The sequence below is a fragment of the Ctenocephalides felis genome, unplaced genomic scaffold (genome assembly GCF_003426905.1).
Source record: "Ctenocephalides felis isolate EL2017-DRISC unplaced genomic scaffold, ASM342690v1 CF-g0.4_SCAFFOLD_01170, whole genome shotgun sequence".
Classification (NCBI taxonomy): Eukaryota; Metazoa; Arthropoda; class Insecta; order Siphonaptera; family Pulicidae; genus Ctenocephalides; species Ctenocephalides felis.
The window spans coordinates 46,598,157-46,622,522 of NW_020537324.1; the positions used below are offsets into that span (position 1 = coordinate 46,598,157).

The 24,366-nt window shown below is 31.0% G+C and overlaps 1 protein-coding gene across 1 annotated transcript; it reads right to left on the bottom strand.

Annotated features, from left to right (window-relative positions):
* Positions 1-1,823: 1,823 nt before the first annotated feature.
* LOC113367319 (zinc finger protein basonuclin-2-like) lies at positions 1,824-23,536 on the bottom strand. Its single transcript, XM_026608932.1, has 2 exons — positions 23,186-23,536; positions 1,824-5,028 (listed from the first exon to the last, which is right to left on the bottom strand). Exons 1-2 carry the CDS (start codon positions 23,534-23,536, stop codon positions 2,173-2,175), a joined length of 3,207 nt encoding a protein of 1,068 aa, XP_026464717.1. The 3' UTR covers positions 1,824-2,172.
* Positions 23,537-24,366: the final 830 nt, after the last annotated feature.

Consider the following 24,366-nt stretch of genomic DNA (forward strand, 5'->3'; position numbering starts at 1 on the left):
TAAAATAAATTAAAAAACATTATATGCCCTTATAGTTCAAAACAAAAACACTTTTTGCGTGCATGACTATTGCTTGTTCCATTACAATAAGAACTAACCTTTTCTTTTCATTGACTAAAAGTGACAATCTAACATAAAACTAAAATGAATTATTTAATATCGTTTGTGGCCGGTAGATGGATTTAAAATTGGGCAAAGTGTTTTTTAAACCATGCATAATAACATAAATAGTTTATATATGTAGTTATGATTTATAAAAAAAACTAGTTAAACATTAGTAGACAATATAGAAAAGAAAAATATCTAGTATAAAAACTAAGAATTTGATAATTGATGCAAAAGTTTTAAAGTTTTTATAATATGCTAGAAATATATTGCTATATAGAAATATAAATGGTGAAATTTCCTCATAAACATATGGAAGGTAATTCAACTATAATATTTTAATTCTGAATTTAAATTACAAATAATTAAAGTTGATAAACTAACTTAAATAAAAACGTTTTAATTTCAAAGTATAAAAACTATGTAAACAAACAAAATTATTATTTGTATTCTCCGGATTATCTTTTATAAATATGAATAGAGTAGCATTTATATATTACACCTTCTCACAAAAACTTGAAAAAAAATTTTAACGTTTTAATTTCAGAACTATTGAAAAGGAATAAGATAAATAAATACAAAATATATTTATATACATCAATTTTATTGATTTATTTCTTTAAATTTTGAATCTAACATATTACATTTTCATCATTTTATAAGTATTTATTTTTGGTATATCATTCTGTTATGATATAAATTACATATTTCAGTCCATATGCACTGGTAAAGTTTACAATAAGATATGACAATAAGAAAATTGTAGAATTGGTGATTATGAATAAAATATAAACTTTTGTAAGAACATAGTTGTTTTCTACACCTTTATTGTAATTGTATCAATATCAAGCGCTCATAAATGCGCCTAGTTGGCTCGCAATCACCTTTACATATTATTCATTACAAATTTTATATATTTTAACCAATATCACCTTATTTGCCGATTATCGTATACAGAGATTTTTGGGTTAAGCACAATTCTTAATAAATGCATAATAATTCAACACATTTCAATATTTTTCTATTATATTACATAATATATCTTAAACATAACATAAATCATTTGTACAAATTCATTAAATAGATACTAACTATACGCTTTTGATACAAATTTTATACATTCTCAAGCTTGTTATGAAAATGTCAAGTAACGATTAAAAATGGTTATTATTCGTTGTAAGGTTATTATTTATTTAGTTGTAATGATCAAAATTCCTGAAAAACAATTTTAAAGAAAACAACCTTTTAATTTATAATTTTAATCAATCAATTCTTTATAAAATTTATTTATTTACACTATTTAGTACAATAACTAAATCTGATAAATCTCATTTTTTTAATTTTACATGTTATAATATTTCATCATATTCAGTTAGATGTGAGTAAAATGAAAAGAACTGACTTAAGTTTCTTGACAATCACAGTCATTTCGAAATATTAATAATAAATAATGTTATATAAATGTACACGTTATTAATTAAATTTACAAATTAATACTGCAAAACTTAACTTAATAGTTGACTGTGATTTTAGTTAAAATTATTTTATAAAATTTCTCAGTTTACTTATGGAACCGATAAAATTTGGTTAGACTGAATTTGTATTTCTGAATTTGTATTATACTATAAACATCAGAATTCAACATATTTTGATTTCGAGAACAAATTACTCTATTAGTGTTTCTATTTATTTTCTACAATTTACATTGAAACTCGATCATATTGCACATTATGTATATATAACTCTGCAGTTTAAAATCGAATCTGCCCTGCAATGCAATTAAATCGAAATATGAACTTAAATACTAGAAATAAATTATCACTGGGGTGCATTCGTTTAGTTAACCTAAAATTATACAGAACAATTTATCTTTATCTTTAGAATAAAACTATATGCAATATAAGTACACTGTTCATATATCCGTGTATCACAATAATAATATTAGTCAGGACATCATATGATGTCACTAAAAGTCACTTTTTCTATAATTAAAACTATTTACATTGAGTATTGGTAGCACTGGCATTGTTTATGGTGGATATGATGAGCACCTTGTAGATAATGCGGTCATGTGTGCCGCGTATGTTGAAGATAGTGAGCGTTTCGATCTTCACTATGTTGATCACGTTTGGTACGGGACATGAAAGTTTTGTTGCACCCTTGAACTGTACACCTGTGCAGGTCTTGCGGGTGCACATTCTCGAAATGCCTCCTCAGCGCCGTCGCATCGCGCATGTGTTCGTGGCAGCGCCTGCACTGATAGGAACCGTCAGCCAAAGGCTGCGGCAGATCGTCCACATCATCGGGTATGCCGCTTGATGCTGAAACAGGCGAATCGGAACCTGATGACCTTCTACCCAACGATGTTAAACCGTTCAGATGGGGCAACAAGTGGTTGAAACCTGCTAACCCATGAAAACCGAAACCCAATGGCGGCGGCAGCAGTAATGAAGAATGCATGCGATGATCACCATTAAACAGCATTCCTGGTGGTGGTGGCGGTATATGCTGATTACGGAAAGCCTCCAGATTCTGAGTGTCCGCATATAAACGGGCCAAAAATTCTGTATGAAGTGCGGGGAAAGGTGATTTATCTAATAGACCTGCTAAAGCTGGTGCATCCTGCTGACTGCTTGTTGATGTAGATAAAAGTTTTCTATGAAGGTTTAAATTTGTACTGTGTCTATCTCTACTTCGCTTGGAAGGAAAAGCAGCATTACAGCCATCAACTGTGCAGCGATGCATTAACTTTAAATGAACATTCTGGTAATGAGTTTTTACTCCAAAATGGTTTTGGAATATTTTACCACACGCTGTGCATTTTCGTGGGTTATCTTTGTCTATTGGTATTTCTGTAGTCGTAATAAAAGTACCATTTTCAAATCGCCCATAAACACGATGTTCACTATTATCATCTGATGGTGAATCATCACTGGATCCTAAATCATCTTCGTCATCAATATCAGGAGATGAAGCTCGACTATGTGCTGGACTAGGCGGACTGGTACCTAACAGAAATCCTCCCACGGCAGGATATGCATTGCCAGTTGGCACCATTTGTATACCCCTAGACATTAATTCACCAAAGTGTCCGTGTGATAGGCTTTCTAACCGGCGCAGAGCATTAGCAGAATCTAGAGATTCAGCACTTCTTCTACTTTCAGCCGAACTAGGGCGTGGCACATCATCCTCAGTCTTACAGATATCTACATTTGTCGCAGAAATGCGTTCATTGGCATTAACATCAGGACTTCTCGGTTTTGTACACAGATCTTGAACTTCCGTTTGTTCAGGTTGTGTAATCACAGGTGGTGTGGACGACACTAAAGATTCTGGTTTTTCTTCGGAACGTCGACGTTTGATGAGAGATTGTGGCTCTGTTTGCACTGGTTCCGTATACATCATCTCATCCGCAGATTCGTCTTCGGAAAGAATCTGATGATCTGGTGGGTAAGAAGCACACCTAGTCGGATTCTGGCTCTTTCTTTTCCGTTGCTTATTGGCAGCGTGTGGGCTTGCAGCGTCTTGAGGTATATTACTGGTTGTAGATGAATCTTCATTACTGTCTGGACGCGTTTGAGCAGGCATTGAATCACGTTGTTCAGGTTCAGATGGCGATTCGTCATCATCGCCTGCTACTACTACAATTCCACCATCATCGTCATCATCTTCCTCATCGTCCCCATCAGCGTCATCAAATTCATGAGTTGGTGATGAAAGACCTTGAGGTTCTGAACTTTCAGAACGTTCAACAGGTGTGAGTATTTGCTGTTGCATTCTTTCTCTTTCATATCGCTGCTGCAGCTCGCGATCTAAATTGTGTTTAAAATCTAGAGCTGCTAGCGAATGAGGATGCTGAGGATGTCTTAATTCTGGCGGTGGTGTCAATAGCGGAAATGGTCCAAATGGATGAGGAGGTAACGAATGCGGATGTGGTGGTAGCAGAACAGGATGAGCTTGTGCGCTACGACCATCATGAGGTGAGATTTTGCGACGCAAATGAGGTGAGTGCAATTTAGGGTTAGGATTTGCACTGTGTCTATTACGCGATCTTCTTGAACTAAACATCATACTGCAACCCTCGACTGTGCATTTGTGCATTTCACGTAAATGAACAGCAGAGAAATGTATTTTCAAAGCTCCTTTGTCACAAAATGTTTTTAAACAGACGTTGCATTGAACGCGCTTTTTACCTGTTGCAGGATTTATAAACTGTGTACCTAAATTAACAGGTAAAGCACCAGCTGAGGAACCCCAATGTCTTTTTGCTGGTGGCGTTCGAGGTGGTCTGCGTGAAATTCGATTAGCGGCATCTTTACTTAAATTTAATGCGCTATGCGAATTCTCATCTTCATCTGAATGATCAGATGTTGGCCTCGAATCCGACTTCACGCTATTAGAAGTTGGTGTTTGTTGAGGTGACACAGGTGAAGTAGCCGGAGCAATTGGTGGTGGCAAAAGGCCTGTATGAAATGATGCTGGATGCGGATGATGAAGACCAAATGGGTTTAAGTTGTGATGATGCTGAGGATGGCTTAAACCCAATTCGGCAGCTTCGGATAAGCGACGGCGCATTGCTTGCAAATGTTGCTGCGCCAAATCTGGTGCTGGAAAACAAGCGAGAGCACCTAGTTTGCGAAAATCAAATGGTTGCATATTCTGCAAACGGCCTAAGGGTCCAGGTGCGCTTGCTGGGCTTGGCGGTGGGCCTGCGGACATCTTGTAGGCGCCTAGTGGCGGCTTCTGGTGGTGCGGAGGCATCTGTGCAGGAGCGAGGTGCATGTTCATCGGAGAACGGCGAGCAAATAGCTGCTGCAGCGCAATAGGCCTTGTCTCAGCAAACCTTAAAAACTGCTGCAAGACGGCCGATTCTTCTTCGGGACTACAAATGCTCCATCTATCGAGTGTTCCACCATGAGATTCCTGCAACAACAAAAAACATATTAAATATTTCTCCCACACATAAAATATTCTTATTTATATCAGCATTTAAAATGGCGTATTAGAGAAAATAAACCCTAGTAAAAAGGTTTTTAAAGAAGATTATTATTATCTGGGTAACAGAATAGTTCCGCCTGAATATTTAAAATTCATTACCCCATGCCAATATGCGCAGAAGTACGGAATTTATAAGTTAACATAAAACCACAGCACGCGGAACCAGTTAAAGTTTTAATCAATAATATTAGCCATTAGAGTTTCGACAAAAAACATAACATTTTGAACTATTTAAATTAAACTTCTCGTTACATTAGATAAAATTGAAAAGATAATTTGCTGCTAAAGCGATTTGAAATCTACAAATGCAAAGGATGTATATATGTATGTCCTCTGCAGTATTTGAAAATTATAGTTTTGTGTTATGATACATTGAATCTGAAATATCAATATTAACAATTAAAACATATGCATATGACTTGCTAAGTTTCAAATTACGACCATTATAAGGTCGATGCTTGGACATAGCACCCTGACCTTTTTCATAGCGTCCACCATTCAAATTCTATGAACATCTACCGTTCGGTCATGGGGAAGACAATATAGAATTTCGAATAATGAACGTACTTGTAAAATCCCCTAATGGCTGACTCAATTAGACAAGGGCAAAAGAGCTGCGACCCCTCCTCAGATGGATCGTACAGACTCGACATACCGTAACTCAAACATCATAATTGGCAGTGTCAGCGATTTAAGGGCTTCAATCGACGGGATTGTCAAATAATTATAGGCTTATGTTTCAATTGTAAACAGGAAATACATAGATTTATTTATTTAGGCAATTGTTCTGCCAACAATTTACTTTGTTTGTATACGCCCAATAATTATGATTAAATAACATGTATAGTACTATGTATATGCATACAGATATGTGAGTATGTAAAAGATGCCATGAATGCGAAAGCATATTTGTAAACAAAATAAAGTGGCACCTTAAACTTAATTTAACATTATAAGAATAATTAGATAAAAAAGAAATATTATTTTAGTGTAAAAAACTTTATCTGCAAATAAAAAGTTGTAAGCGTTAACTGCCGTAATAAGCCACGTTGACTATATACTGGTTATGGATGTGTGTAGGCTCTTTTTCGACAATATAAAATAAAAATGTAAATATCAATTCGTTCAAGTAAAATATGATGTACATAAACTTATATCAGTTTTATATATAACATCCAATAAAATTACAGAAAGATGGCAAAAGAATGTTATTTAACAAAATTGTCCATTTAGAATTTAAATCGATTCAAATGCGCACATTTACAATAAAATTATTCATTAATATATAACAGAAAAATATAAATTTTAATAATTCCACAAAACCGACAAATAAATATATTTTGAAATATCTTTCTTCATTTCAAAAAAAAATATATTAAAAATCCAATTGAGCAAAATAAATGAAAACATCTTCGATCTTCTGCGCGCTTATGAATTCAAAGTTGTATCAGAAATATGAAAGGGTTTATTATGCAAGGGCGGGACGGAAGGGTTGTGTTATTTTAAGGGGACGGACGACGCAGATCAGGACAGCCCTTCTAATGAGACCAATTCCCAAAATGTCGAGCAAATATTTTGAAACGAATTCATTAAAATCATGCTTCATATTTCATCACAGGGGTGGGGATCATAAAATTAATAAAATATGATACTTCATACTTCTAACTATTGATACAGCAAATATTGTGAATATATATATATATATATATATATATATATATATATATAAATTTTGCCACGACATCTAATAGTATATTTAAACACACACTTTGATGACTCATACATTGTTATGCAACTGAATTAATTATACCTTTATGTTTCTCATCTTTATTATAATTTATACAAAATTGCCATTTATGAATACATTATACAAGAAATATTGCAGCTTCGTTCTCTGTGTAGTTTCATGTTAACTCGAGAAGTCCCTTTATTATCATAGGACTATATACATGTTGCTCTTTGGGGGTTTGCTTTATGTTAATTGTTATAATTGGTACAAGGTGACGTAAAAACTCTTGATTAAACTTAAAAATAAAAGTGATCATTGGGTATAGGTAAAATTTTTGTAAATATAAATATGAAGTAATGATTATAAAATATAATAAAATGTTAGATAAAATATTATATTCGATTGACAATTTTGTATAATTGTGATAATATTTTTAATTTTAAATTATTGTTCCAAGATAATAAATTATAAATAAGAAGAGTCCATCTAAAGAAGCCATTTTGTGAACAGTTTCCTAACTGCAAGGTAACACAATGAAGAAGGATGAACAGAAGGAAAGACGGAGGCAAATGAACACCAGACAAAGGACAAACAAAAGGACTTTAATTACCACCGAGAAGCAATCGACGAATGCTATACACCGATTACGAAGACGAGAGGCTCTCATTGGACATCGTTTTATTTTGTTATTAATACATATTTAGATTTAGAATCATTAGGAGAATAAAGCTCCTTTATTTATGTCAAGGAGTCTTGATATTGAATATATCTTATAAGTTAAAGCACTTAGATTTGTAGTCCCAAATTAACTCAAAAACCAACTTTTAACAAATTATAAATTATGGTGGTTAAATTAATCCATGAAATATATAAATTGAAAAAAATAATAAAAAAATATTTTAATGTCCACAATTTTATCGCATTACTCTAAATAACAGGAATAATACAAAGGGAAGGAGCTAACAAATAAATAGTCGATATTTTTTATTACCTACTATTTGTAGTAAGCATAACAACTCTGTTTTTTAATTAAATTTAAATTTTATATAAAAGTGTTCCATATAATAAAACACAACAATCTAATAGTCATTTACAAATTAAAATAAGAATTGACAAAAAAATCGATTTGATAAACTTATATTGAATGATCTAGCTATGAGTGTATCATAAATCTTTTATACATTCCATCATATTTGTTATTTTAAATCTATTCCAATTCTATGATACTCATTCCTTTATTAAATTATGTAAAGTTGTTGCATTAAGACAGGCGCATATAATAGCAATATTTCGAATCATAAATGCCTCTGTAAGTTAGTTTGCTTCCATCAAAATACGAATTAATGTATAAAATTTTAATATGCATATTAAATAAACATCAAGCAAAAATAGTGCAAATGCAATATTCAATTTAATTTTATATAAAAATATTTGAAGATTAGAATGAAAAATAATATGCTTAAAAAACTTAAGGAAAAGGCGGTGATAATTGTTTTGATTTGTATTTTGTTTAAGTAATTCCATTTGGATTTGAAATAATATTTAAAATCGCCCACTCCTGAATACATAATTTTAAAAATGATTGTTCAATGCAAACAACTGAATTTAATAATGTAAATCAGCGTTTGTTTTAAAAATTACCTTCAATTGCATATGGTTAAGAGCATTTTAAATTAACGTTATTAACGACATGACATAAAAAATTATTTCAAGCACCTCAAGCTTGTTTTTCATATTATAATTCCAATGTATGTATTATGGTTTATATAATAATACATGTCATACGTTACTGGACCAAAAGACATTCATATACAATTAGATATATATTTATATACAATTAAATATATATTCTTTACGATTTAATTCAACGATAATAAAAACAAAATCCGCGTGATAAAATCGTCAATATATCCGCAAATCTAAAACGTTATTCTATTATATATTTAGATATTGACTAGGAAATTTTCTGAGTATATTTACATTGCTAATTGTTTTATATGATTTTTGTGCTGTGATATATCTTGTTTCATTTTTACATTATTATTACTGCTGATATGCTTATAAGCTTAATTATATATTGGATTGCTGAATGGGATATTTCATTCGGTGATGCATCTAGAACAGCCCACCAATCAATCGCAAGACATTTGTGCGCTATTTTCCATCTTAATAACTAGATGCAACAGAATCGCATTTTTGAAATCGCGATAAATACGATAAAATTGTAAATCAAAGTATATAATTATTAGTTATTATTGTTGAAAATGTTCATTCTTTTGTTAAAGTTGAGACTAAAGGTAAACATCCCGGATTGGCCGGTACAGTTCCGATTTTCCGCCTTGCGTCCCGGCTTTTTCTAAAAGCAATATTTGTCCCGGTTTTAGATGTTTTGTCCCGGATTGTCCCGGATTCTTAAATTTTTTTTGATTTTTTAAATATATTTCAACTAGAAAATTGGAACCGAAAAAATGTGCATATCACCAGCACCCCCCTCCCCCCGCTCTCGAACATATTATAATCCGTCCCGAATTTCATGCAAAAAATATGGTCACCTTACTAAAGGGCAAGAAGTTAATTTAATCTATAGAAGTGATTGGAAATCAAAAATTAATTTCGAATTTTTTTCTTACATTGTCTGGGACTATCATTTTTTCCTGAAAGCGTACATATTAATATTTCACAAAAAGGCAAAAAAGATAGTCATACCAAAGCGTCTCGTCTGAATAAATGTATCGTCGCTCGCAATTTTATAAAATTGCTAAACGATTCCCTCTAAAGGGAGTTAGCAATTATTACGCGAATAGCATAGTCTCGTACGCCCTGCGAACACGTTAATTCGGTCTCATATTTATATCCATAGTAGTATGCCTATTATTCGTGCAAGACATGACAAAATTATAGCAAATTAAATTGATCGCACAACCGATGGAAATAATCGATATAATAACTATCGATGCCGTGCTTCTTAATGATCAGTTTCAAATTTACTACAGAACGTTAGAAAATAGTCAAACATTATGTATGTTAATTTTATCGTGATAGATAAGTGCTCTTTCAAAAAATCTTCAACATGGTTGGTTATACATATTTGATCGGCATGGTTGATTTGATTAACATGGTTGCTATCGAGATTTGATCGGCAATGTTTAAAAATCCACAATAACAAAATTTTCTTTCGTCGTTAGTTTTTTTGGTTGTGAACACTATTGTTTAGTGTACGGGACCTTAATATAATCTTTAAGTATATTTTGTTTAATTGTTTTATAAGAAGTATTGTTATTTTTAAGTTAGATCCAAGAGTTTTTATATATAACCCCAATAAATCTTGCATGTGGGTGGGGTAGAAAGGACCAACTACACCTTTGCACTGGCAAAGATGTACACAATAAAAACTAGTAAATAAAAAAGTAAATTAAGATAAATAAGAAATTTTGCAAGAGATAAGTTGAATAAATAGTTATTCCAATTCTGTTGATGATTATTTCTGGCAAAATACCAGAGCAAGGTTTTATACATTGTTATCTTTATAAAAAATGTACCAATGAAAATTATATTTTGCATTGGTTGAATAATTTAACTAAAATTTTGTAAAATGTTTTTAAGATTGAAAATAAAACATCAGACCTGTTTGACCCCTGACTGTCCCATCTTACCCTGCCTATGGGGTAAAAAAAAACAGTTGATAAATTTTGGAAAAGCAATGAAAAAAAAAAACATTTCTAATATGATGAATTAGCTGGAGGTTTTACTGAACCTAGCAGATAGTGGTTTGTTTGATGTGTTTTATTTATTGTGATATAATAAGCTTGGTTTTCACAATATAATTGCTCAAAAATCAAATTGGAACTTTGTGTCCCGCCCTATACTATACCTCTGCTATTATATATCTCTGCACGAGAAATATTAGAATTAGATTAACATTATATTAATGTGTTTCTCGTTTAGAAGTGATAAAATGAAAAATAATGACATGAAACAAAATAGAACTAATAATTGATGTTAAAAGTCGATTATAAAACACCAGTTTTTGAAACATATGTTCTGATATAATAATGATTACTCGAATCAAATACTATATACAACCATGGGACTCAAAACCCGACAAAAAGTTCCGAGACCACACTCCATTGTGAGTTTAATAGCGATTTAGTTATCCCTATAAACGATTGTGTATTCGTTTTTTACATATTTTTTGTACCAAACGCTTGCTAACATGCACCGTAGCATTAAGATAAACGTTTTATTTAGAAAATAACAGTGTATTTGTCGAGCGATTCCTTACATGTTTTAAATGATATGACAAGAACTATCATTATAATAAAAAATGTTAAATTGTATATAAATATATAAATGAATAAGAATAAGATGGAATATGTTTAACCCTATTTATATGATTGAAGGGCCATAATACAAAAAATGGGATCACGATTAAGTGTTATTTAATACGCCTAGATATCATTGTTAATAAACAAGATACAGAAAAACATAATTATTTAATGATAGCAAAGGATTTGATTTCTCACATTTTTATGAGGAGTTTATAATATCAAAATTTTAATTTAGATTGGAGCTTAATTTAAAATGTAATTGGCAATTAATTCCAAGCAATCTCTAACAAAACAAAAAAAAACTTGTTATGAAATGTAAGGTAACTAGTAGTACAAGGCATTGTGCTTTAAGGCAAATTGATATAACTTCCCGTACCATAATTGAACATTTGAGGAATAAGAGATTAATTATTAAAATTAAATTTGATAATTTTTAAAATTGATCACTTATCAATAACAATTGTTTCAATTGCCTTCAAAAAGATTGTAATGTAAGTTTTATAATTCGTATTTTATAGACGAGATACAGAAGCATATAAATTGCACGACGAACGGTGTTATACACTTAAGTATGTTTACATGAAATGTAAACATATGAATGAGTGCATCATTTGACTATATCTCATAGTTGCAGCGTTTTTGGAGTTTTTTGAGAATATTGTATCATTTTTACCATTTGCTTAATAATATATAAAATTTCATGCGTTTCATCTGTGTATGTTTTGAATTGTATCGCAAAAGTTATTGATACATAAAAACTTCGCATTTCCGATATAGGAAAAAACCGCTAAAAAGAGAGAATGGAGACACAACATCACAAAATCCAGCCATAAGCGACATCAATCCGCCGCAAAACAACGCTCATCACGCACGTAAAGCTCAAAAACTCGAAATATTAATACTGCGAAATATATCGCAGTATTATTAAAAAAACGTTACAGTTCTGTAAACACGCGTGCTGGATAGCTGCAAATCATGGAATAACCGCACACGCACATGGGCGCAGCCGTTCGCGCCGCCCGCCCGAATATCTACAGGTGCACGGAGGATGGCCGAGATGAAAATTCGGAGCAATAAAACAAATATATATATATATATATATATATATATTCACATTAGTCGGGTAATTAAATGCGTAATCATAGCGTTCGTAACGATCGACCAAACGAAATAAACGAGTGCGCTCGATAGCCACTAAAAAGGAACACTGGCGTCAAATTATCGTAATTGGCTCTGGTCGCATGGCGATTTGGCGACGAAGGATGCTGATTGCGGTTTGGAGCCTACTACCTCTGCCATGTTCTTTGTTCCACCAAACATTTTGAATTATGGATTTGCGATCGGTTGCTTTATAACTCTCGCTAATTACCGGTCTCTTTTGGGATGAATCCGGAAACGCACGTCGCTTTTAGTGATTGCCAACGCCGGTAGGCAACGCCCGCCATCGAAGATTCTGAATCGTGAGAGACTTCTTACAAAATTTAGTTTTGCCTACTGCATAGCTGAATAGTTTTTGTGGTATCGCTTTTATTGATTTAAATTTATAATTATCTATTAACTAGTTACTGACTTCATTGCTAGTATTTTTTATTCAAACTTTTCAATAGTATCTTTTGTGATAGTTCAGCCGTATCAGTTACATCATCGAGTAAAATATGCAATTCAGCATCGCAATCTATGCTTATCAGTATTTTTTAACTTTCTGTAAATATACTGTGAAACGACATACATCACAACACATAACATATATCAAACAACCTACCATCGAAAAATGTTCAGAAAATTTGCCAATTATTTCCTAAATATAAAACTATATTTATTTGCAATTTTTCCTAAATATTTTCATCTGTTCCTTTTACCCCATAATATTGCCCCCTATATCTCATTTTCAATGAGTTGCCTTATTTACCCAATACCAAATAAAAATTTCATGGCACATTTTTACAAAGATTATACCTAAATATTCATCATCAAAGTTAGAATAACTTAAAATTAAATTTATCTCTTGTAAAATTCCCCTTATAACTTCATATTCACATCATATTTATCAAGTTATTTTGAGTCTATTCATCAAAGCATAGCAATAATTGACAATTATTAGTTATTGTATTCATGAATTTAGTCATTCATTTTCTAAGAACCGCCGACTTCTTCGAAAGATGCTACATTTTGAAGAAAAAATATTGTGTTCCTATATTAATATCAAAACATTCCAGTCTATGTCAATAAAACTTCCGCAAATTTCTGTGAAAAAAGGATTGATTTTAGATCAAATCTATGTCATTAGTGTCATAAAAAGAATCGATGCGTTTAAGCAGTCGCTAAACCTAATATACCTGACATTCTAAGAAAATCTTTATAAATGAATTGTTTATTCTACCGAAATATGATGAAATAATCTATATTTGATTTCACAAATCAAAATTTATGGCGAATAAAGGTTATATAAGTAATTAAATCATTTTGGCATTGGATACATGATTTTTTATCAGAATATCTAAATTCGGTAATACACTGATTTTTCATATGAAACTAATGGCATTGATTTCAAAATTCTATATTTTTTTTATAGAATTTTTCGGAACTTTTTTGAACCAAAAGATAGAATTAAAAATGCTTTGTAAATTGTAAATTTCAAAAATAAATAATTTTTTCATTAAATTTTCATTTTCATTTTACATACTAATTTTCTTTGTGCTATTTTCGTTCACGCCACACCCACTAATTTCGTTCATATATAATATGAATTATCGAGAAAAAGAGCATTATAATGTAATTGAATAATATTCGCATGGTGCTTTTTAGCTATTGAGGCGGTGTGGTGTGATTCTGAACTTTAAAACCAGTCTCTTGTAGGAGTCATTAAATGTATAATTACAAGAATAGCAGTTCTTTTGTAAATCACCAAGCATCATAAACACAAATGACCACTACACACCGAACTAATTATAATAATGGATTCCTTTTGTTTACACAATCTTAAAATATCTCTATCAGTTTGGTTTGAGCCAAGCTGAACTTATTTGTACTTCAGACATTAAATTCATGACTTCTCCGTAGAATAGCAAAATAAATTGCCCAATACTTTCCTTAAGCTACAAAAACTTTTCAGTTTTAGCACAAATCTATACATTGCCATTTCGCGATCCAATTGCCAAGAGTTAACCCAAAAGGGAGCTCGTCAGCGAGGGGCTGCAAGTTTTGGGTTCCCAGTGCGTGCGTCCGTACCGATTTTAATAAACGGTGTTATAAATTCTCTGTCGGCATTTTTACGTGTACTGCGTCGTATCTGTCGGCCGTGCACTGATGATTTTTTTCAATATCACACACAGACGAGGCAAACTCGCGTCTCATCTCATCTCCCCGTGGATTTTTTTTCGTCTCGTTCGTTATTCGGTGCGGAGTACGTCACACAGACTTCATCGCAGGTTTCACGTCTTCGCGTTCCGAGAATTTTATGATTCGAAAAATAAAATGTCATAAAAATAACTTTGACAGCCATAAATGTTTTTAATGCTTCTAAAACTGGACAATGGCAGAGGCAGACGCTTGAGGACACTATATACACGCAACTCGCGTATTTGTAGCATAAAACTAACTTTGTAGATCACTATATTTGATGTCACAAAACAGTTAAAAAATCCATTGATGTGCCAGTTAAATTCTTCCGTGAATGTTTGGAACAAACACCTGCTGACCAAAAACCACATTTTTATAGTGCATGTTTTGGCAAATATTGCAAGTATAGTAACATTTAGTCAACACTACTGGCTAATAAGAAAAAAATCTGAAAGGTCATACAACAATAAATTGATAATCTATAAGTCAGTAATAGTACCTATATGAACATAGTGCAAGCACGTCCAACGTAAAAATAATCTAAAGAACGCAAAATAAAATTTTAAAGGTAATGCACTTTGGTACCTATCGAACCGACCAACATCCAAATCCACAAATGCAATTAATTAATAATTATCTTGCAATCAAAAGCATTTAATTAATAACCATCTTGCAATCAAAAGCAATTAATTGATAACCACCTTCCAAATAAACGGCTCAAAAAATGGCCAAAACACTTACTAACATATTTTGAGTATTTTTTCCTTTTTACTAACACAGATTATTAACTACAGGGGCATGAGGGGCATCTCCTCAGTAAAGGAAACCTCTAAATGACATGTTATTGATCATATAGATTTAAACAAATTGCATTTCTGATTGTCTGTAATGAATAAATTAATTTAAAAAAATAGTAATGATTTGCACATGCAGAATTATTCCTTGCTATATTAAACTGCAAACATTACGACCTGACCCGTTGTTGCTACTTTACTAGCAATGTAATAATTTAGCAATTATTGCCAAGAAATATTCCGAAAAGGAAGCATTCGCCAAATTTCAAAATCACATTTAATTAAAATTTTCAAAAAAAATATTACACCTTAAATTCACAAAATAGTCGAAGTACTGAAGTACTATGCACTGAATATAAATTGCTAGCTCCATCTACGCTCTTACGGTCAAATCAGATTCGAGCATTGGGTAACTATTTCTGATTGTGAGTAAATATATTAGGCGCACAAACATCCACAAATCATCTAGTAGTGCTTCATAATGCTATAATATTCATCAATTGAAACTTTTTGTTCGCCTTATTTATTATAGCAATCGATACAATGCACATTAGACTAAAATTTTTGACAATTAAAAAAATGGCGCGTTCAGGTTAACTATCCACAGATAGCTCCCTCCTTCTATTATATTGAAACTAGGGTATAAAGTTTGAAAGTAATAGAAATCAAGATCGAAATTATTACCATGCATGTCTATATATTTTTGAACCTCTTTTTAAATACATAAAATTTATTCATAATAAGTTGTCGCAGACAACATCATAAATGTCATAAAAGATCATAAAACGTAAAATATCTGCGGATTAGACATAAATGGATCGTGACATTCTAAACAGTTTTTAATAGCAAAACTTCACATAAGCACTTATGCTAAATTAAAAATAGATAATAACCGAACCGTGGATATAAAATCATTTTATTATTCATAAATTGGAATTAGAGGACAGACAAAATACTCTACGAGACGTAAAACCAATAACACGACGTATAACGAAATTCAACTTGATTTCCATTGAATGCAGATGAAATGTATCAATTGTTATAGATAAATAGTAGCTTATCTGATAATTAATCTATATTATCTGTTCGGCTCATTATGCGTGAGTGTTTTATGTTCTATAAGAGTACAGATTTGATAAAAGGTTATTTAATCGTAACTTAAGTTCATTCTATTAAGGGTGTTTTCGATTTTTTTTCTTGATATTTTCAAAGCTTAACTATTCAATAATATGCGTATAAGAGAAATTTTCTAAATTTAAATTATTTTTGGGGATATAGCTGTTTGGATCACGATAATCCTCCTATATTTCCTTTCAGTGTAAAACTTTAAACGCGTTTTTCTCGAAACTGTCTCTTTCTATACCCACAATTTCCCAACTTCTACTGAACCGATTTACTTAAATTTTTTACATATTTTTTTATAGACTTCTCTTCGGCATTAACTACGCTCCTCTTCAAATTCTGATTTTAACTACCCAGACAAATCCAGCCGTTCCAAAGATACGGGGCAGAAAGTCCCAAAGATGGTATTTCAATTTTTGACAGAACGGAACGCCCGATTTGAAAATTTTTTAAAAAAAATTACTTGTATTGACGGAATGATGAATTGGTGATTTTGGGAAAGCAGGTACTGTGGTTTCGAGGATCCAATGATAACAGTAAATAAAACTATTACTTGGAGGTCTAAAATCATGGGTACGGTCAGGTGTCAATTTTTTGAGATCCCCCAATATTCATCACCTTCTAGAATTAAAACTTATTGACTATTTTTATTTTTTTCTAAATTCTCAAAACATTAAATTAAATAATAACTTGTAGTAAAAATATTGTTTGTCTTTTCCACGGCCTTTCAAAAATCGCATAAAATTTATGCTTCTAGACCAGAAAACTCCTTAAAAAAGAATTACTTTAGATGTTTTGAAGGCTGATTCAATCGTAGGAGGCATCCATTAATCCCGTGATCGATTTTTTAATGATTTTTGGATCTCCCTCCCCCTTGATAATACGTGGTAATATTCTAAATTACCCGCCTCCCTTACTAAAAATTTCGTGTATTTTTAGTTACGAGAAAAAATTGTCTTGATTTTTTTGAAAATGTTTGGATTTTTCTTTTAAATTCAGGTAAAAAATAAATACACGTGATATCTTAATATACCCCTTTCTCCCCCACGTAATATTTCGTGATTTTTTGTCAAATCCCCCTCCCCCTAAAAACCTCACGTGATTAATGGACACCCTCTAACTAATTCATTCTATCAATATAAAAAATCATTTTTTATCATTTTATTAACTATCGGCAGTTTAAATCTGACCAAGTAATGGTTATCTATATAGTACATGGAGTATCATCACTATATAAAAATGTGCTATTAATCATTTGACTAAATACCATCTCAATCTTTTACTATTGGCGTGGCGCGAGCACACAAGCGGCCGCAGGCTGATAACGATTTGCATCGACCGAGTATTTCTGTCATCGTTAATCAACTTAGCGAACGACGCGCTCACTCGCTCCGTAGGAGTTATGGCTATCACACACTTGATATTTCGTGTGATTTCTGTCGTGAAGAAATTTTTATTTCTTCGTTTTTATTCCTTTAATTTCTGTTTCGACATCTTCGTTCGAAGGCACGTCCAGTATCGTGTAATTATCGAAGGATCAATACGCACAATTTGATGCTATGACATTTTATTGCGCGTGCGAAATGCAAATGCATATGCGTGAGTCGCCTCCGAGACGAGAAGATTGCAGATATAAAATGATTTGTCGCGTTGCACTTTCTACAAAATCCGTAATCTTAGACAAATCAGCTTATTGATGTTTTACAAGTAACAAGGATTGGATAAAGTGAGCATGACAAAATATAGAAGCAATGGATAAATGAATTTCCTTATGACACAATTTATAACAAAGACTAACGACTTTCACTCTTTCTTCAAAACATCAAGATAAAATAAAAACAGACCAATTAAGTATTACTAATATAGCTTTAATGCTTAGATCATTTTTGATATATTCATCATAGATAAAAATGTTTAAACAGATCGCCAACATGGCCACTTTGCTATTGTCTCAATTTTAATTGTTTTCCCACTCCATAGGAGCGCCACTGACAACAGCATGTATATTTATCCCTGGGTTTAATTCTAGATTGATATGAATATATAATATAAAAAAGATAACCCTGATTAATTTGAATAAATGAAATGAGAACAAATTTATTTTGTACGCGTATATATAAAATATATTTTCAAATATTTTCACAGAAATATAGAGAAGCTAGGGGCAATCTGTAACGACAGTAACTAGTGGCAGGCGTTTTTTAATAGGCTCTTTAACGATAAATATTTTGTTTGTCTCCATTGGACATTTAAACCATCATAATGAACAGAATTGTGCAGGTCTGTCATTTTCGACTGGTAATATGAAATTGATCTATCCCTATATAATAACAAAACCTTATCTCCCCTGCGATAAAATATTAAACGTTTAAAGTACGAGTATTATAATTAGAGAATCAGTTCTTCAAAAAGAGTAATGAATTTCGGCTTACCATGCCCTCTCTTAAGTCTGCAAAACACTAAAACATGTTAAAGCACATTTGTTCTGCACTTTACATGGCTTTAGAATAATTTGAAAAATTATAAACAACTAAAAAAACGATTTCTTTCTTCAAGACACAAATTAATTATTATCAATATAACTAATGAGATAAAATAAGTTAAATGTTATTCTTGTAGTCGTATTTACGTCAACAAAGCAAATCAAATCAAAACACACAAAAAACTACAATTTGAATTAAATTGTTGTTACTCTAGCGAAAAAAGTACATTGATAAAATAGTAAGCGATCGCTAAAATACCATGAGAAAATGAAAGAATTTTAGTATCAATTTTAGCAATTTTTAAAATAAAATCAGTATTCACTAAAATCTCAGTGCAAAATGAATACAAACCGACAGAAAAAAAATAAATTATATCAGTAAAATGTAGTACCAATTTTTTAGGATCATCTGTAGATAAAAAAATATATTAATTTAGATTGATTTACCGAAATAGATATCAGCTACTATGTACTTCATTCATTGACCTTATATAAAAATATACTATTTCTCTTAATTTTTCATCCAGTTTAAAAAATTCAAATTCTGCCAGTAAGATATTGTGTTAATTAGGTATTGTTGAAATTGGCAACCTTTGTAATTGACAATTGTAAAACATTTCAATTTTTTATAATCTACTCAATTATTAGGAAATAGTAGTTCATGCGATTTGCCTTGCGGTAAAACAACACACAAATCTGGTTACTAATATTCGAATCCTTCAATATCTTTTGCTCTCATTTCTTAAAGACAAAAATTATATATAGACATTTGGTTGCAATCAAGCAAGCAACTTATATATAAATCGTGTTCTGAATGTTTTTATTATTTTATTTTCTTAGCCAGGTGGAAATCTTCCAATCACGAAAGGTCGCGGTTTTGTGGCCGCGAGTTCTGTCATTGTTGTATTTATTGTGTCAACCACGAGACCACAATACGAGAACGAACCTTCGACAAATTTGTTATTGCCGTTGATGTCAAAACTCGATTCTGAAGAAATGTGAATGATTATCGAGCTCATTTCAGTCCGGAACCAATTTAAGTTAACAATGAACGATAATAATAAAAATTCGAATGCATCAAATTATTTCTAATGGACATATCCAATATATAGGGCCAGACGAGTTATGCAAATAAACGTGCATTGAGAAGAAGCCAAAAAATAAATGATTGAATAAAAGAAAATGGCATTTTTGCAAATTATACATATACGTTTAAAACGTATTCAATCTACACTGATTAAACAAAATTATAACGTTTATTACTGAGTTTTGAATCATATCTATGGTGGGTAAACTTAGAACTAATGAGTTTCACCCAGTTTTAATATTTTCCGCACTCGACAGAGGGTTCACTGTGCTCAATTTCCTCACTCTTGTTTTTCAAGACTGATTATGTTATTATAATACACGTGTTTTAAAAGTTCAATAATTTTTATCATATATAAATTTCAAATTCATGTCTCATAATTTATTGTTTGTGATCTTCTTAAAAATATATTTCAAACGCGTTGTTGTTTAATTTATTAAAATTTTTGGGTTTACCTTGTCCTTTTTATATATTTATCTAGAATTAAACCTAGGGTAAATTTACGTGCTACAGTTAGTAGCGCCTCTATGGTGCGCAGAAACAATTAAAATTGAGGTAATGACAAAATAACCGTATTTGCGATCTATTTATACATTTTTTATCTATATTTATTTTTATCTATTTTTATATAAATAAAGAAAATATAATGAAATGTAAAGTACCCACAGATACTTTACAAAAGGAAATATGTTAAATGAATATTGCTATTATTACCGTAACTAACGTACGGAGTAACTAATTAAATAGAATGATGCGTTAAATATTGAAGAGCTATAACTTCTTAAGCCTATTATACCATTTAAGGTTAAATACCGATATGTCAAGACAAGTTAATATCTTATTGACAAATATATGACTAAGATAGTACATCGAATCATAAATATATATATATACATATTTTTTAAATTATTACATGTGCGGGAGCTAGGTGCTTGTTGTTACAGGGGTAAGTAGTAACAGACGTTTTTCAATAGAATCTTGTACGATATTAAAATATTTTTTTAATTTCGATTGAACATGTAACCGTCCTGCATAATATTGTCATAGCTACTATCCCGTAGGTCGACGTAATATACAGAACTGTGCAGGTCCGTCATTCAACTAATTTCAAATTTTATATATATTAATTTGCTTCAAATTCATCAATTTTTGATAATGTGTAATTATTACTTTTACTTAAAATTTATATGTGGTAATATATATGTATATATATATGTATATATATATATATGTATATATATATATATAATATATAAATATAATAAATAAAAACATATCTGCAGCAAATTAAATGACTCAATAGATTTCCGATACTTTGCTCCGCGCCGTCGATATATCCAATATTTTAATTAAAATGCAATCTTTAAGTATACTTATGAATATCTTATTCAAATTTTAATGCAAATTAAAATACGGTGTAACATATTAAATTCAAATAAGCTTAAAATAACGATGAGAAACAAGTTTTGTTCTTTTTATTTTGACATTCTAAATAAGTTTTCGTTGATGTTAATCGGTAAAGAATATTTATAGACTATAAGGAACTAATTGATTTTAATGTTTATGAATAAATGATTATTGATGAAAATTATTAAAGTAATAAATTTACTTATCACACATACATTATCATGCAAATAACTTGATGCCACAAACTTATACTGGAATCTTCACATCTATATTAGAATTAAAATTTATTGATTATTATTAATTTATTGTTTGTTTTATGTTAAAGATTATTTTTTGTTAATTTGCACTAGTATATAAATTCTTATAGTTTTTATCGTTGTTATTTAAATAATTTTTATTAATATGTCCATACTTTTTTTACAAGCCGATATTAAGTTTATATTATATTGTGAGCTCATGCTTTAAATTTTTGCACTTAACAGGTTTCAATTTTATATTCTATTCGAATAATTCAAGAAAGATAAAAGTCTTAACTTCAACAAATTGAAAAAGCTTCAGATAATAATTCCAGATAATACCTTTTATGTAGAATTGTATAAAAATAGCAACATAGAAACAACACGTAAAAAGTAAAAAAATAAATAAAAAATGAAATTCGTGGCTTCGATAAAAACCCAAAATATACAACGTGTGATTTATTTACTTTTATGGCAAGATTTCCCTAATACGTGTAATTTGTTGAAAATAAAATATTTGATTTTTTTTTCATTTTTTTTAAATTAGCCATCAAGATACAATTAAATCTTATAAACTATTGTTACATAAAAGAGAGAAAAATTAAGTAAGGATAGAAGAAAAAATTAATAATTTGGAGATCACTCCACAGTGAGAAGTCTAGTGTTTAAATATTTGAAATATGGAATTAAATTTGAAATAAGTATTTTTAAACACATTTTACACAATTATCAACATTACTTCATTTTATAGAAATTTATAGAAAAATTTGTTTGATAAAGCAAATTGCGCATAAAATTTCAGCAAGATAGACGAGAGGAAAAGTAATAAAAATTTTATAAAAAATTCAAAATAATGATAATAAATATTTAGTATTTTCAGGGAAATATACAATTTAAGATTGATGTAATTGAATACAATTCAATATATGAAATGTTTTATATGAGCACAAACAAAACCCGACGGATTTCCTATATTTTTGTATATTTAATAATAAATGAATGAATTATGAAATTATACAGACCGAACGTTGAAATTGTGTTTCACTAATCATTTATATTGAAAAATCATTAAATTGAAAATTGACCATAATTTTGTTTCTACTTCAAATGAGACACTATAGACTTCTATCAATGAAATGAAAATTAAATTACTATTTTTTCTTAAATAGTAACATATTTTCTTCTCTCATTTACGTAACAATAACTTAAAAAAAATTATTGTATATGAATTGTCATTTTTAATAAAAAATTTATTTTTTTTGCAATGTCAAGTAAAAATTGGGCAATTTCAATTTTGAACTAAATATGTATTATTTTATTTGACTAGACTCACATAGAACTCTATCTACCAATTTTTCGAACTTGTGATTTCCACCTTTCATTTATAATCCTCATAAATGCATCGTCACATAGTTTTGCACAAAATGTCACCAACACTGAATTTAATCACTTTTTATTATTTTAACACTATTATGCACTATTTAATTTTAATTATCGCTGAAACAATGGTATAACATGACATTTAGTTTTCGACATACGACCCTTAGATGACACTTACTTGTATGATATATCCTCTGGAGTAATCCTCATTCGACCATCCGAATGCTCGTAGTATCTGCTGAACTTGATCCCTTAGAAGGCGATCGAACAATCGATCTAGTAAGATCTTCAGGCGCGAGGGAATCGCGCGACAACCGTACAATAGTAAGCTTGCGACATCGAACGCAACGAACGCGTCAACGGACTCGTCCGCACTGACTGTGCCACTGTCTCCGCTACACAGGTGCCCCGGCCGCAGTCTGTCGAGCGCTGTGGAGAAACCAAAACAGTCAGTGGAGGGGATCAAGTCGACACTAACACATCGAAATAGAATATAGCAGTCACCAGTGCTGCGACACTGTAGTGACATGCCGACACACCAATACATAGGAGATATAATGTCGATGTGTTGGTGCATCCACTACTAGGCGCTACTGCGACAGTCCGAACCGCGGAGTCTCCACCCTTTTCGAAAAGGGCGTAGGTGACAGCGCGAGAACGAAACGACGAGATCTATTTCGACGAACGGATCGCAACTCTTCACTTTTTCTATCTATCTGCTCACTTATATGTTTCGTACATTACGTCCAACTCTATATAAACTACAGTCAACAATATCACCTACATAGTGTTTAGTATTATCTTTTTATCATAATCGTACCGAAAATTCATTTTTTTTGAAAACTTTGAGAAAGTTTGATTTTTGACAATTTCGAAACTTTTTTTTACATTTTGATTTTTTTTTAGTATTGAACTATTTTTTTTTCAAAGCAATCGAAATTTCGAAGCGCGTAAGCGCTATATTACATTGAAACAGATAAACATAGGCACGGAACTCATGAATATAAACAAAATTTGTACTTATTATTAAAATCAATCAATTATAAAATATCTGATAATATGATTTGCATATGTCTAATGTTTATTTTGGCGAAATTGCGTTTCTTTCACATTTTTATTGGTTCTCCAAAACCACCAGATCTGTCTTACCAAAAACCATGATCAATTCTTCATTGATTGATTTCTTCGAATCATTAATCTATTTGAATCATTAAAATTAAACGCTCTATTACTTCAACCACTTAATTACAATGTTTGATACTTTTTTCTCCGTATATTCAAAACGGCGGGAACTGCCTAACCCAAAAACTAATCAGCAGGTCTCTCCATTAATATAAATCGGATGTTTTTTAATTATTA

What these genes read in the sequence shown, in the direction of transcription:
- LOC113367319 (XM_026608932.1), bottom strand. Translation starts at nt 23,536, where the DNA reads ATGTCACTACAGTGTCGCAGCACTGGTGACTGCTATATTCTATTTCGA. An exon ending in CCAGAGGATATATCATACAA is followed by an intron (nt 5,029 to 23,185) that starts GTAAGTGTCATC and finishes TTGTTGTTGCAG; the next exon opens with GAATCTCATGGTGGAACACT.